We start from the raw sequence: 17,861 nt of genomic DNA on the forward strand, positions 1-17,861 counted from the left end.
GAACACGTACATTTTTATTTATATAGATAAATTTGAGATTATAAAGACCTTTTTACTTTTTACTTATTAAATAAAAATTTCACTATTTTATTTTTATAGGCACAGGAAAACATTGCATAGTAAAAAATATGGAGTTGATCTTATTAGATACACACATGCAGCAAATACTGCCATCCATTGTTCTACGAAAGTTGATGGTAAGAATTTTTCAAATGTCAATTTATTTTTAAATTTAATTTGATATTGTTTATAATATTTTGTAATAATAAAAAACTTTTTTATTAAATTATTTAATGATTTAATGTTGAATTTAATAGATGTTGATATTCTCTTATCTAACTCAATATTTAATATTAAACAAATATTTCTGAAGTAATTTTTTTCTTGTTACTTTTTTATTTAAGAATAAGACTCAACAAAAAGAAATAATACATTTCTGATAAAGAACATATATATTGAACATTGTGTGTCAAACTTTTTAAATTTGCTTTTCAAAATATAAAATTAAAATATTTTTCTGACATCTGCTCTAATAAATGAGACAAAGTAACAGTAACAATGTCAGGAAATAACAGTTAAACATAACTTTATTTGTACTGTAACTAAATAAAAGAAAAACAATAAAATAGTAACAGATGTGAAATAGTAAAATAGTACTTTATTGCCTACTTATTATCACATTTTAATCAATAAAGATTAAATCTTTTTTCTAAACAACAACAAACTTTTATTATTATTATTTTCTTTTTTGCATTAACAAAGTATAGAAAAAAAATCCATCATATGTTATTGTTGTGGCAACTCAAAGTGAGATATTCTACTTTGCATCAATATTTTAACTATCAACTATGGACTCACATAATTCAGTTTTACTTAGCAGATATTTTTCACATCATTCATCTTTAATTTAAAATACTACCTCTAGTCCACTGCTTTGTGCACACAAATCTAGGAATAAGTTTTTTAATGTTGGAAAGAATCAAAATTCAAAGCCAAAAGACATTCTTTCCAACAAAATAAATACATTATCTCAATTCTACAAATATGAAATATTAAGTTATTGTTATATGTTCAGGATATAAGGTCACAAGTTATCGTGAGTTCAAATCATCTAATGTTTTTCAAGTTATTTATTGATTTAATTCTCACTATGTTATTCACATAACACAATATGTAATTTCTCAAAAAATCTTTTAGAGAAATTAGATAAATATTTACTCTGTAACCAGACTTGGATCTTTTCTTGGTGTTTTTTTTTTTAGTTTCCTTGTTTATCATTATTATTTTTTACTATAATTAGTTTGAACTCAAGAATAATCAGTTACTTTTTTCTTTATTGTCATTCTCCTGCTTAACACACTTATTGCTTCCATGTTTCCTTAGTTGTGTGCCAAAAAGTTTTTTACAGTTTGTTTATATTTTTATTATATGTATGTTAAAAACATCAAAGAAATTATGTTCTTAAAAGTGCAAAATAAACAATAAACTTTTGTAACTTTTTCATCTGATGGAGATTATTATTATTATTATTATTATTAAAATTGAAGACAAAGTCTGCCCAACAGGGACCACCATTTATTTCTTGTGTTCCAAGACTATACACATTCATGGTGACTGACCTTTCTTTATAGGCTACATGTTACCAGAAGTTAAAAAAAGTCCTTTAAAAAAACAAATATATCCAATTAAAATTATAAAATTTCTAAAAGAGGAACTGGTTACATAGAGATGTCCTGCTTTTCATCCATCCTGTGGGGTGTTTCTGCTTTTATCTACTGGAACAAGTGCTGGAAAATGTAGATTTTGAAAGCCATGTATTGTCACCAGGGGGAAACTTTCAAAATCTACATTTTAGCATATGTAGTGTTGCAGTGTAGACTATTCCAAGGTGTCATTGGCAGTGAATCTGAAGTGTGTTAAAGTTATTAGCAGTTTCAATGAAAACTAAAATTCTCAATAATAATACCTTATATCTAAGTATATTAAATGGATGGTAACAAATGAATAAACAGACAAAAGGAATAAAAGATAAACATGTCTTGTATTCCTTGCAGAGTTTTAAAATAATATTTTCTAAATGCTCCAGTCAGTGCTTTCCTGCATTTTTGAAAGTTGTCTTGTTTGTAGGAACAGCATGAAAGTTGAAGTTATTTGGTATCTGCAGACCAGTTTTGGTTAATAATAATTTTTTATTGAGGGCTTCATCCATGTAAAACTTTTGGCTTCTATTTTGATCACAAGTCAGTCACTTGTCTGACCCTCCACAAGTCAATCGAATGATAATCTTCTCTAATGGGAGAAATCCATGCTGATCTTTTAAATCTGTTCAAATAGAAGTAGTGCTTATGAACTAATTACATTCTAGAAGTTTGAAAATGTATTTGTTTGTTTTTCTTTCTTGGTATTTTTGACATTTAAGTTTTCTGTCACCTTTTTATTTAGATTCATTGTTGATCTGTTTGATAAACTTTGTTTTACAACATTTTTAGTGACAATGCAAGATTCAATAGAAGTACAAGAGAAGAATCATTGTAGACTACTACCATGAAATTGTTATTTATAGGGATTAGATCCAAAGTTTTATCCCTTATTGTTGACATTCTAGTGATTCTAGCTCAGCTCAGGAATGCCTAAGTAACTGCAGAATCTAGAATGATTTTAAGTTAATGAAGTCTAGATGTGGCCACCAGCTTGCAGTTGTTGGCTTATCATATACAAGGTGTATTAGAATGATGTTTTAAAAATTTGGGGGATTGTAAAGGATGAAATTTTGAACATTTTGATGTAAGGAACCAATAGCTGAAAATGTGATATAAAGTTTCTACAGCACTTTGCACTTTGTGGTCGGTATGCTGAATGAAACAGCAGAATACAGTATTTATGACAAGTTTTATTGACAAAACAGTAGAGTACAATCAAACTGTACATTGAATCAGCTGCTCTACTTTAAAGTAAATGTTTAATGTGACGACCACCAACTTCGTTACATCATGAGCAACGATTAACCATGTTTCGTCAACTCTCTATAAGATGCCATGCTTCCCTCTGATGGTATTAAATACTGTAAAGATGTACTCCATAAGCTCATGAACTGTTCCTGCAAGTGTTGTGTACACAAGGGACTTTACATAACCCCAGAGGAAGAAGTCAAGAACAATAACATGATGTCAATGGATGGAAAAGTAGCTACCAAAGTGAAGGGTGGTCAAGCACTTCCTATTGCTGTAGAAACTTTATATCACATTTCCGGCTATGGGTTCCTTGTATCAAAACGTTCAAAATTCCATCCTCTACAATCCCCCAAATTTTTAAAACGTCATTCTGATACACCCTGTATCCATATACAGTAGACCCCCTATAACACAGTAGATACATTCCATGTTATATGAATTCCGTGTTGTGTGAGTCACTTAAATACATGAGCCAATCACAGCCTGGCACGTGTGCAGTTTAGGGGCTATGGCTGTCTGAAAGATTTTCTTCCATAAAATTAACCGATTCTAGACTAATTTGACTCAACATTTCCAAAACACGTATAATTTTTTGGGAATAATCCATATAAACTATGCTGTAAACGAAAAATTGTAGGATTACTTACCGAGTGTGCATCATTCGACGATGGCATTGCTTAAGCCTGTTTTCATCGGGAGTGGCTCATCGAATGGCAGTTATTTTTCTGCAAAAAATTCGCTGAACTTTGGAGACATCATTAATATAAATATAATTTTTATGGCTGTTAACTAGTAAATGACTTTTAGTTGGTCCGTTGCTCGTTTAAACTCAACTGTTTGTGCAATGTCCGCTATTGGTCCAGATTCGACCAATCCTGTTGCGACACGAGTCGGCGATGATGTTTTACTATGTTATACGAACATGATCGCAATTTTTTTGCTGTGTTATATGAACCCGTGTTATAGGGGGTCTACTGTGTGTATATATCCAGTTCCAAATAAAATTATTTTATTTTTTTAAGATCTTGTGATTATTTGGTCTAAAACCCAAAGCATTTTTGCAATAATTTCTGTAAACTGTGTATAGTTCATGCTGCATTATAGGTCTACAGTCTATTTATTGTAAATTGGTACCCTACTGTAAACAAATTAAGACACACCTTTGTTTAGTTTATTTGTTTAATCCTATGTCTATCAATTCAAACTGCATTGCATCTCATTCATCTGCAGAAAATAGTTCTTCATTATTTCTAAAATCATTAATGAAATACAGGCCACTTAGCAATGATTATAAATTTAGTTATTTCATATTAGTTAAAAATAAACTTTTTTCCAGTCATGTGCATTATAATGTTTTGGTTTTGTTTTCCATTTATCATGTATTAAGGCAAACATGGTTGTTTGCCTTAATATGTGCATTTGATATTTTATTAGTGATTAAATGAAATAAGTTGTCAAAGTTTTCAAAGTTGTCAAGTGAACCAACTTACAACTTTTCATCAATTTCCAAACATGGCTATTCTTAGACTGGATGATAGTGATATAATGATGCTGATCCAAGAAATAATCCAAGAGGAGCTGTAAAGTTATATAGAAATCTTTTAACAATTAGAATCAATAATGACTACCTCAGTATGGCCATAGATGCCTTACTGACAAGGAATAAAATCTTTGAGAAAACAGTCATCACCAATGATGAGTTGCTCTGCTAAATTAAAAGTACAGTGTGTAGACACCTGATATATACTACTGATCAAATTCCTATCTTCCTTGACTGTATATAAAATGTCATAATGATAGGTTAATTTAAGAAAACTTAACAGTTTTTCTTAAAATTTTAACTTTTTAAGAAAAGTTGTTCTATCTATTTGAATGTAAATGTCTAGTCCTACTGCTGAAACTAATTCCAGCAAGAATCTTGATCACTTCCTGTACTATAACAGTCTATCTATGATTCTTCTCACCAAGAAGTGCTTTAGTCTGGATGATTACTAATTTCTGATTTAGTCTTCTGAAAAATATTGGATACCTCTGTACTCTCATGTTGTTGTAGAATTGTGGCTCATTGGGATTGGTCAGCTTTGGGCCAATAATGAATGTTCCACAATCTGTTAGTTTTGAATGAGCGGCAGACCCAACAGAAGGCTACAGAAGAGCAGAGACACTGATTGGTCGACAGCCAGCCTGCCATAGCCCATATAAGGTCAGTTTCGGTGGGAAAATCGAGTTTGCTATAGTCTCGCTAAGGAGAAGTCATTTTGTCATGCTTCGGAGAAAGAATTATCATCTGGCTTGAGAAGAACGAATCATCTGGCCTACGAGAAGTGGATTATGTCTCTCTAAGGACAGTTTGTGAATACTGGAAGTGCTATTACATCTTAAGGTGCTTTCCTGAACGGACTTTTACAGGATAAGAATTAACAATCATCGGTGCTCTGTTTTTGGATGCCATTTATTGAACACTAATTAATTCTTAACCTGACTTCATGCTTTCTGTCTGATGAGCCATTAATACCTATACAATGCTGTCAATCACTGTTGAACTATGCATGAATTCATTATCATTATTCATCACTTGATGGTCCATTGGCAGAAAAATAGCAGAGACTGCTTAGAAGGTAGAGCTTACTTCACTCTGCTGAAGTCTTTCCACTGTTGCTATTGTATCTCAATGTCATGGATTTATTTCTGTCAATTTGCAAGACACAAGCTTTTATTGGACACCAGAGCAGAAGTTTCAGTAATGAACATTGTTTTTCAATCTTCTTTATCTCATGGCACACTTGAACCTATAATTAAATTTTCTCTGAATAAATCACATGATTTAAAGTTTTGTTTGTAAACATTCTGTCATCACATTACTTGCCACTTAATCTAATTCTTTTTGCCTATATTTTTGAGAATTACCTAAAACAGTATTGTTCTTCCTTAAAATAGCAGCAGGTTACAATAGTTATTTAAATTAATAATTTTCATTTACATAAGAAAAGCAATTAACATTAAGTTTTAATTTGCATTTAAAAGTGGCATGATAATTGCCTTTATAAACCTGCTCAACATCCTGCTATTTCTAAGTTAAAATAATTCAAACTAAATATGGGCAATTATAGATACATTTTTGAGTTAAAGAAAATTTCATTTGAAATGAAATAACCCAGTGTTATGCACATATAATTTTGCTTATGAATATATATTTTCTACTACATTATATATACATTTATTTATTATAACAATGAAAAACTCGCATAATCAATTTAAAAAGGTTTTAATTTTGACATGTATCCTTATTGTTCTTTTTGCTTCTTTCAAAAATAATTTGTTTAATAACTTTCAAAAATATTTGTGACATACCTCTTAAGGCACACAAGTTGAAAATCACTGGTCCAACATTTCGACTTTACCATGACCTTTCACCATAGAATCACCGTATACCTTTCTTAGCAAGTTTAAAATCTTAGTAGGTGTTTTACCTAAACGCTGACAAAATTTAATGTTGGAGGTTGTTCTTGAAACTCCACTTTGATTACGTCACAGGACAAAGGTAACTATCTCAGGAAAAAACAGCAGCACTTGCAGTTTAATCACATGACATGGGTGAAATTAACCTGAACACGTAGAAATGGTTTGGTAGAATCCATTTCGTATGCTGTAACTTCAAATACATGCTTTTGTTGTCGTAGATTACTGCATTCCCCGAACTTTTGGATCGTACCACGTATATCTACACTTCATAAAATTTTTCCTCTAATCATACAAGGAATGATTTAATATTAAGTATTTGAGTGTTTCAAAAATATTCTTATGATATAAGTCAACCTATATCATGTTATTGTTCCATACTATTTTTTATTATAGTCTTTCTGTTCACTAAAAATGAAAATATTTTAGATTGTAAAATTCTTCAAAATATAACATTATAACAATGTTTATTAAAATCTTTTAGTCATTAAGGAGACAATGAGCATTTTATAACTGAGACAACTTTTGATCTAAAAACTAATACATGAATAACATAGGATGCACATCTAACAAACAAGGTTCTGCATGTGACAATAAGTCACAAACTGCAGGGGTGAGACAAAGGGACAAGGAGATTCTTTTGTCTAATACTACATTCGCACACAATCCACAACTCACTTTGATCTCGATTTACCTACAATCTGGATTGTGACTGTCGCTAGTCGAATGTTGTGCTGTTTGCACAGGCAGTCTGCTTGAGAACAACCTGGCTATTACACGCGATGATAAAACTGACATAACTATGTGGTAAGTCACGAACACCAACAAACAAAATGGAAGTTTTGGTTAGAAATACAGTACTTTTTCTTGCCATATATCTAATAATTGTATGTTTTTTATTTCTCTGTCGATAGCCCGACTTGTGTTCTGCAGCCATCTTGTATTTTCTGGCACATGTGGGATTGTGGGATCTTTCTTATGATTTCAAGAACTCTTGAGTCAATCACGATTGAACCTCATTTCAGTCAATATTGAAATGGTCGAGGGAGGTCGCACCAAGGCTTAGTCGCCGACCTTGGTCACAAATCTAGATTGAAATGCTCGATGCGAACAGGGTATAAGGTTTGTCACCCTGGCAAACTAAATTGGTTCTCACATATAAACATCAATAATGTTAATGTTTTGAAATGTTTCATGTTTTTTTATTTTGCAATTAAAAATAGTAATAATCTATCTGTATCATTTTTTTTTCAAAATGTGATTACAGTGGATGATCGGTTAACGAACATAATCCTTTTCAAGACTTTGTTCGCTATCTGAATAGTTCATTAACCGATTATTGATTTACCATAGGATTTTATGGGAATTTGATTAATTCGTTCCGGTGACTTCAAAAAATAAAAAAATATATACTACATTTATTTATATGTAATAATACAAATACATATACACACAGTCTTGCATTTTTATTAGTCATATTTTTTCCATTTGTGGAGGTTAAAGAATCTGTCCAATGTCGGTTTGCTTTTCTCTCTTCTTCAGAATTTTTTGGAAGTGATTAATAGCATTGTAATTGTAGAGATCCCCAAGCCTATTAACCTCATTCTGGTTTGGATGCCATTTGGATGACTGTTGTTCTGATATCCTCCCACTTCTTCAAGATCTTTAATTGCTTGAGAATTCTTGATATATCTTTCATAGCTAAGATTATGTTCACTGTAGATCTGTTCAAGCCATACTGCCTAGTAACATCAGACATCTTCTGCCCACTCTCTACCTTGGCTATTATCTCTTGCTTGGTTTCTATGATGAGCAGAGTTCTTGACACTTCACTCTTTTTATGCTCCATGATATTATCAGTTTCTTTTTTAAATAATAAGTTCAGAAGAGCACTTACAAAAATTCAGAAATCAACTAGCACACAAAAAATTATTTAAATGCAAGGCCCAGATGAAATTTGAAATTTGGTATTTAAAACGTTAACGAATATCCAATGGGACAGTTAAACTCTCGCCTTTCGTAAATAAAAACGAATGCAAAACTCCTTAAGTTTTGCATCAGTTTTTATTTACCGACAGATCAGTACCTGCCTGACAGATTTGCAAACACTATAAAAAATTATTTGTCAGAAAGGTAAACAAAAAGCTGGAATTACAAGGGAGAGTTTCTAAATTTGGAGGAATACTATTTGATTGGTATCGGTTGAGCATCGATGTCGATGTGTTCAGAGCTCCGAAAGATTTTGAATTGTCACCTGGAGACAAGGGACGACCAATCAGTATTCACTATTTTACATTGCTTCTTTTTCTGTATGTTCTGTAAAGTGTTCGTTATCTGAACATGTTTTTGTTGTCTGAACATAAAAAACCTTTTATGAAAGTGTTTGTTAACCGATCACCCACTGTACATGACATTGATATGGATCTGTTTAAAACATTTATACCATTATGGTTTTACATATTATTTTTGAATTACTATAAATTTTCCCAAGATGTATCCATAATTTAGCAAAGATTATTCTAAGAACAAATTACAATGATATGAGTTACTGAGATATAGAAGTGTAATGTAGAATTCAAAGATGACCATCATTGAGATGAACAGTTTTAATTATTTTAACAAGAATTCTCAACATTAATATAAATAGACTAATGGTTTCTCAAGTAGGACATGGATCAGTTCGCTCAGATTAGATTGGTGCAGGAATCTGCTCTTCCTTGGTGTTCCAAATTGTCCCACAAATGTTCAATAGGATTGAGATTGGAACCTGGGCCAACCATTCAATTGCCTTAATTTACTCTTCCTCAAATCAGTATGGCAAGCCACATTATCATGTTGAAAGGTGTAGGCAGTGGTGTAACAACTGTCAAACATGATTAAGCTCCACTTCAGGATTCATAAAATCCTGCTTCTAAGAACAGTTCAAAAATGAGAATTTTTTTAATTATGTAAGAAAAATATTAATATTTTTGTTTGTTCTGACTAGGAACAATTAATTTTAAATAAAGTTATACTATTTTATTTTATTTAGTTTTCTGATTACACTTACTGTTGTAAAATGATAATATATTACACTGTATTATAACAATGTATTTTATTAGACAAATAATGATGATGATGATAAATTTATGAATAGATGTTTACTTTTGCAGCTGTTTTTGTTTGTGAAACAAACTTTTTTTTTTTATGCTACACTCTGTAGTTTTGATAAAACAATATGTTCTGATTGTAGTTAGCTAGTAATATGATGAGAAATATATTATCCAATGGCATCATTTATACAAGGTATATTTAATAAAAATACAGTAGACCTTCGTTATAGCACTGCTCACTATACTGCACACTCGGTTATAGCATGGGCGATGTTCGTGACGTGATAAGCTCAAACACATTTATACAGGTCCGTGCGGCGTTAGTGAGTAGTGCATTTTATTGTTACTACATATTGAGTAATTGTGTATGTATTGAGTTCCTGAATGTATTTTGAATAGTGTTTAATTATTGTATGTGTGATGAGTAAAAGAAAAGCTTACAGTGTGAAAGAAAAGCTTGAAATTATTGCTAAAGTAAAGAGGTGAACCGCATTACACCGTGCCGCTTGGTATAACACGGGTGTTGTTTCCCGCCCGACATGCATGTTATATCGAGGGTCCACTGTAATAAATTTGATGAACATAAGACATCTTCTGCCTTATACTATATATTTATATTAATCTGTTAATCCAGTTGTTTAATCAAAATACTGGGTAAAAATCTTATGTGACTGCTATAATTATTTTTATAATTCCTTTGTGATTTTGTAATTTTTTTTATCTTTGTTACTTTTTTCTTACAACTAATAAGTTTTATTTTGTTTAAAAATCTTTTTGTAGATTACTTTTGGAATATTTGTTTTGTTTTTTCTTTGATATTAAATTTACTTAAACAAAAGAAATTATTAATATACCAACCTATAACATTTTCTAACAATTTAAAAGTTTTGTTTAAATTTCTATACCATCATGAATGTGGAGAGACTAGGTCTTAAGCATTGGAGGGCCTTTAACATATTTTGCTTAAAGGATCAAAATTTTTAGTTTTGGTACTGGATGTAAGAGCCTTCACCAAAGAACTACCACATTGTCAGAAGCCATTATGTCATTATATGTTACTGCATTTGTATTTCCTTGTTTAGTGATGAGGGGAGCCAGTGCCAAACTAGTTAAAACATCTCCCAAACTTTAGGCTTGCTCTGCAAAATATCTTTTGTAGGCATGATAATATCAGGAAGATATTGCTCACTCGGCATCTTTCGTACCCAAACATGGATGTTGAACTAGTGAACCAAGTAATGAGACTTATCACTTCATGCAACATGTCTCCATTGTTACAACATCCAGTTATGATGATTCTTAGATGATGGTTCTCATTTCCTGGTGTTATTTTCAGCTTAAAAGCTGCTGATCTGGCAGTGTAACCTAATTTACATAGCTCTGTACAGATAGTTCTGATGTGTAGCATTAGTCCACTTGAGAAATTAAATTCCTGAGTGATGGTTTCTGCACCTTTCATATGGTTATTTTTTACAATACTTTTTGACTTCTTGCAGCTTGTCCCCAATAGCACAAATAGAAAGTTCATATAAATGGACCTAATTATCTGACCTTTAACAAATTTCATAAGCTCCAGACCTTGAGGCATGATGCTCATATTTTCTGTCTTCCACTGATGAACCTTGGAAAGAATATTTGCATTTGATGATGTACATCCCTTGGGAATATTCCATTTTTGCAAATTAGGGAGTGTTTCAATAATTATGTCCATATAGTGTATAAATTGTTATCATACTTATCGTTCAATAATCTGGGGCCCATCCATATCATATCACCGTTAATCTGGGGAGGGGCTAAATGCTGATAATGGTTGATGATGGAGAGGGTACAGTTGCATAAAAATGACATCATCACTGCTTCACATTTTTTTTTTTGTAACTGGCATACTTTTGATGATTAACAAAAGAACTTCAAAATTTTGGGTTTGGTATTAAAAAGAACATAACTTATTTGCCCCTGATATTATGTAATTCTTTCACAGTTGGAGGAAAATGACATATGGCTGCTGTTCTAGTACACTTGAAGCTCCTCTGTACAAAACTTATCTGATCAAGTCTTCTGTAGAACCAGAATAACATAACTGGAAGAATTGGCATCTTTTTTGGGTTCTCTTAATGTTCAAGGTGCCAATAGGACATCTTCCATATGATGCATATTGCCCATCAATTCAGCTAGCATGTAGAAAGAGGACTTGCAGGTATTATTAATTAATAAAATAAGCTATTATTACATAGAAAAAGATGTATTTATATATATATATATATATATATATATATATATATATATATACATTTATAATCATAAGATTCAGTATAATTATTTTGTTTCAGAAAGTGTGAAATTTATCATGCTTCAACAAAAAGTGTGACAGCATTTCAAAATCAATAGCTTCCAATCAGTCGTTTCAGAGTGAACCAGCATGCTCCAACAGCTAGTGTGTATTGCTACCATAAGACAATAAAAATTAATGGTAGTACTGAAAGATCTAGTTTTTAAGTATGAGACTCCATCCCTTATCACCTGGCTGTCCCCATTATTGGCCTGGTTGAACCTATGATAGATATAGGGGGAAAAGCTTTCTTAGTGTCAGCAGAATAGAAATAGTTAAAATGAAAAAATACTGAAAGTTAAACCAGGAATTCGTTGGATGGTGAAATGATTTATTTGATTTGATGATTTAATAAATTGATTGACATAATGCATCAAGTGCATTCTGTAAATCAAATATGTTCTAGAAAAATTGTTGGGCATTAGTTCTTTTAGAATGTAATTTCTTGAAGATTATTTAAGACTATTCAAAAAATGTTTGAATGAAGAAATTTTTACTGCATTGGATGGTTGTAAAGATAGTAATAATTATAAGTCTGCAGTATAACTTAGATTTTCATCAACTTAAATGTAAATATAATGCCACAGGAACAGGTCTGGCAATGGCTGGACCACTTTTTTCTGCAAATGTTACGAATACAACTATAATTTCAAATCAGTTGTTAGTGTGTAGTGTGCAACACTGTCAAATTAATATCTCCCCTAACTTTGGAAAATTACTGTTAATTTTTTAATACTCTAAACTCATACAATTAATTATTAAGAAGCCAAATCTTACTTTATTTCAAGAAAGCATGGCACTTAGCAATTTATTATTAATTAATATTGATGAAGTATGTGATACAGGTAACAGACTTCTGGTGACTTTCAATTCTCAAAATGTTCTTTTGGAAGGAAAACTGTAATGAAATGATCATTCCAGAGAATAAGATTTAAGTGAAAGAGATTACACTGTGTTATGCTTATGTTTTTGAAAAGTATATTGTATTCTGCAGTTTGTTGCTGTGCTTTGAAAAGTCAAAATTAACTTAAATGCAGAAAGAAACTAAGAATGTTCTTTCACAGCTAAAAATTTTTGTAATTGAAAAGATGAGCTACTGTGGCCTTCAGAGATCATAAAAAGAATGACTGACATAAGAAACGTTATACCTACACAAAAGACATTGGAGAACATTTGTTGAAGGTTCATGTTACAGAAAAGGAAAAAACCACAACCTGTAAAGATAGTTGGTATTATTGTAAGCCAGATGATTGTATGGTTTCATGAAATTATCTGATTTTTGCAATTTTTTGTAGACTTTAGCACTTTGCACAGTATTCCAAGTAATTCCAAGTAGACTTTTCCATAGGGAAAAAGATTATCTCTAAGGTATTGCTTACCCCTTCCTGTCACACACACATATCTGTATCCAGGAAGATTTAGAAATTAGAAAAATTTAAATAACTAGGTATCTATTGGAAATAAAATCTTTATGAAAAAAAAAAAAAACTAGGAGACCATGGCCATAATCTGGCAGCCACTCCCCTTTTTGGGTTGGACCACTTTTTTCCTTCCTACCTATGGTCCTTAAATATACCTGGTGTATAAAAATACCTAAAAATACCTGGTGTATAACTGGTTGACAAATATCTCTTGCCTACAAGATCTACTGAGCATGTTAACAGATTGCCAATTAGCAACTTAAATAGAATGATTAGATAACAGGAGAGGGATTGAGGCTACTAAAATTTAATATTTTATATATATATATATATACTAGCTGTTACCCGCGGCTTCACTCGGGCAGATTTTGCAAGCAAACCCTATTTACATTCAATATTTCAACAACCATAGTAATTGTTATTTAACACCTACTGCTGAGAATGATGACAATTGTTGAGAATCAAACAAACTGCTTTTAATTTGATAAATTTTCTGGAATGTTTACAATCATTCTATAATCGAACCAATATCCAAAAAGAAATTTGAATTTAAAACGGTTCGAACATTTGGTTAAAAAATCGAAATATATAAAATAATATTTTTAACAATGTCTGAAATGTTATTAATTTAATACCCTCAAGTACTCAATGATGATTAATTGTAATTAAAAACAAAAAAATTGCATCTAAAATAGTACAGTAGAAGCTGTTCTTCAGGTTAAGATTTAATGCTCTTCCTCTCCCCCTGCGGGGGAATTTCGAAAAATTCCTTCTTAGTGTGCGTTTTCATGATGTACCCTAACTGTGTACCAAATTTCACCTCTAGGTTCTGGAACTGTCTAGAAAAAACTGGGACAGTCTCATTGAAGTGTCATGCATTTTCAAAGTCACCCACTTTCAACCCCCATATCTCCCACACCCTTATAGCTATCAAGATGCAACCATTATAATGCACAATGGGAGACTTGGGGCTACTACCACACACAAACGCCATTCATGTGCGATGTGTAGTTTTGGCTGCAGAATGAAATATAGGCACAAACACGTCCATTTATATATATAGATATAGATATATATTATGAATGGCATAAAAAATATATTAATAGCAATATGAAATTGATAAAAATTCAAATTAATTGTATTTATTTTCTTAATAAATGAGGATTTTGATGATGCAATATTAAGGGGAGAGATTTTTACAATAACTCTACAATTAATAACAATATTGTTATTAATAACTCCATCTGAAAACTTATTTTGAATTAGGACTTGTTTTAACAAACTAGCATCTCCAATACAGAACCTATTCATCTTCTGTTACAAGTTTTGTGTGCTTTGTGTTTATGCTACATTTGGCAGTAGTTTTGGTATTGCAATACAATTATCTATATCTTGAAGTCATTTTATATCTATATATTGTAACATTGCATTGAATTATCTGAGGAGTGTGAAATTGTACGCTTGTACTTTGGAACTTTCTAGTAATGTTAGCTTTATTTCTAGCAAGTGATCTTTTCAAGCTTGGGTAAGATACAATTGGAAAAATATATCTATGCTTTTTAACAATGCAAAAGGTTTAAATTACTTATAAAACAGATTGATGATTAGAACAGTGTATAAACAATGGAAACAAAGTATAGTAAACTTTGTGACATATAATTGAATTTACTGTTAGGATATTTGGCATTGGTCAATGCTAATCTTATGATTTTTAAGTCATTTTTTAAAAGATCAGATAAGATTATAGATAGCTCTGCTCAATAGCCATTATATACTTGTGGCTAAAATTTATTTTTGGATACTATAATAGGCAAAGCCTATTATAATATCCAAAGATGAATTTTACCCAAAGAAATTTTAAAATGTAACCCCCATGTTCTTATTGGATAATTTTTTATTATAAAAAAAAATAAATAGAAATAAATTGTCTGTTGTTTTATGTATTTTGTGTTTGATAAACTTAATGATAAAATAAATCATTATTGATACATGAAAACCCATAAGCACTAAAAATCAAATTTTATAGGAGCAACAAAAGTCAATTAATATTGCATATAATATCATAAGATTTTTCCGTGTAAAGGTTCATTATAATTTATAATCGTAATTACCTAGATTTCTATTGACTAAAATCAATAACAGAAAAAAAATTAGTTGTTTACAAGGTTTTCTTAGTAATGTGAATGAAAAGATCTTATTACAAGTAACAGTATAGCCAGTTCTATTGATCGAATGTTTCAGAGATTTTTGCAGAACATACATACTACAAGGACTTGAACAATTATGGCATAAAACTTATTTGACTGTTAGTGGCATTTAAGACATCTTTCATGTGCCAATGATGTCTTATTTAATGCATATACAAACTGTGTTAACTCATATAATGACTTTTTCCAAGTTATAACATCATTGTTTTACATTATGAAGATATAAGACAGAAATTGAGGATATGTTGAGTCCTGAAAAGTTTGTTTTAAATTCCTCATAAAAATCTCTGCTAAAACTGACAATAAAGGAGACTGAATTAGGACACTTTTTTGTTGCATATAAATTAAAATTGTTCTTTTCTAAAATCATCTCCTGAATACTTAGAAGATAAATCTTTTGAGAGTAATGATCTTACATGTAATAATAATGAATTGTATTATCTTGAAATATACAAAACTTGTTTATTTAAATTTAAATTAATTATATTTTTGAATAACTTTATTTATTACAGATACTATTAGATATCTTTCACTTCATGACAACAAATATATCAGGTATTTTTCTGGACATTCGAAAAAGTAAGTGCTAAAAATCTGTTTATTTTAGTTTCTTAACATTAATTTCAAATTTTCTAGAAATGTTTAATGTTCTTTAGATAATTAAATTAAATTGTAAATTAGTGAAGATAAAAAAATGCTAATAACAGCAAAAATTTTAGTTTATTCAAGGGAAATATGAGAGATGATGGCATTTTACCTATCACATTAAAAAAGTTTATTAAAAGGAGACAATTTATTAAGTGCACAGTATTTTCTTTTAATTATTAAAAACTTCAAATTTAATTTCTTAGAAATCATAAATTGTATTATATTGGGCCATGGAATCAGTACACAAATGCATTGACTCTAACTTCTCAGTTTATGGTACCTCCAACTCTTTTATTTGTATATCAGTATATGATATAAATAATACATATGTATTATTGACAAGACTATGTCTTGTTCATAAAATCGTACTGCCTGCTGTCTTATCAGCTTAGAGGTATGAAGGAGTACATGTCAGGAGTTGAAATTTGGCACAAAGTATTAAGTGCCCAAATCACGTGCATATAAAAAAACCAGACTTTTAGGTAGTCAGGGGACCAAGAACCAAAACACAATAAAATACAAAATGACGACACTCTCTACAAACAGACAGTAGTGTGAGATTTGCGCATGCATTGCTCATTGGTAAGTTGGAAATATGAATATTGTGAAATCAAATTTTGACAAACACATGCGTTAGGAAGTTCAAAAAGTGAATGTTGCTAAATCGAATTTTGACAAATGAATCTTTGAAAAAAAACCATTTACCTGTCCCATGTTATTCCCCACATATTTCTGGTCGCCATGTGCTAACCTCGACTTATTGACCGGAGATATCTCATTTCATCATCGGAACTTTTTGAAACTAGATGGCGTGTTGTTATCATTTTATATTAAAACTAACTTCCGAAATAGAATTATTTTTTCTTTTTACATTTATTAATATATATATATATTATATTTCATTTGTGCAAAATAAAAAATAATTGCAAATGATTCAATAGCCAACATTATTTTTTTCAAAAACGGTAACTTTTTGCATTGACATAAATTCAACCCAGGGCGTCATGCAACAGAGAAATTCCAACATTTGATAGATTGATAGATTAATTTCACTGAAAATGAATCATGGATGACCTCGTCGTGGCTGTGGTCAGCGAAGTTTGAATGTTTGTGCTCAAAACCAGCAATACCAAAGATGATTGGAGAATGAGAATGAGACTTGACGTGAGCATTGAAGTGATCTCGCATAGTAGTGAGTCTCCGAGACATCCCAAAATTGGTTATTCTAGGCAAGACATGTTTCTATCATAACAAAATTTTCCCTGCTCATTTCAATTATTATAAAGAAACCAAAAGATTTCCAGTTCGTAAAGAGTGCAAAAGATACGTGAAATGTAAATGCTGCAGAAGAAAGTTCAGAAAGCAAAGATATTCTGTAATGGAGAAAGTTATTTAATATGGATGGTTATTTATTTAATTGTGCTTAGCAGCAATGAAGAGAGAGAAAATTAAATGAACATACATTACCTAACATGTATCACAGTTTGTAAGATGTTTGTTTAGTTATTACTATTTTTAAATGAAAGTTACATTCCTGACAATTAAAAAATGTATTTTTGTTAGATTTTGGAATGTAAACCCTCTATTTGTATTGGTTTGTAATTTTGTATGACATCATTTCACACTTGTTTTACATGTATATATTTTTTGTCTCGAATTAATAAGAAAGTCGGGTAGTAGTATTGAAATATTGATCTTAGTATTGAAATATAGAAAGTAATTGCTAATTAAAAGTTTTCATCTTCTGAATTTTA

General features: G+C 30.7%; 1 protein-coding gene across 1 annotated transcript in view; it reads left to right on the forward strand.

Annotated features, from left to right (window-relative positions):
• The window catches only part of LOC136990421 (WD repeat-containing protein 82-like), a 45,314-nt gene that overhangs the window by 13,588 nt on the left and 13,865 nt on the right, over positions 1 to 17,861 (forward strand). The window contains exons 2-3 of the mRNA XM_067288813.1: positions 100 to 197; positions 15,972 to 16,038. Coding sequence (XP_067144914.1) covers positions 100 to 197; positions 15,972 to 16,038 — 165 coding nt within the window. The remainder of the gene's footprint in view (positions 1 to 99; positions 198 to 15,971; positions 16,039 to 17,861) is intronic.

The sequence above is a fragment of the Centruroides vittatus genome, unplaced genomic scaffold (genome assembly GCF_030686945.1).
Source record: "Centruroides vittatus isolate TY-2023 unplaced genomic scaffold, ASM3068694v2 scaffold_932, whole genome shotgun sequence".
Classification (NCBI taxonomy): domain Eukaryota; kingdom Metazoa; phylum Arthropoda; class Arachnida; order Scorpiones; family Buthidae; genus Centruroides; species Centruroides vittatus.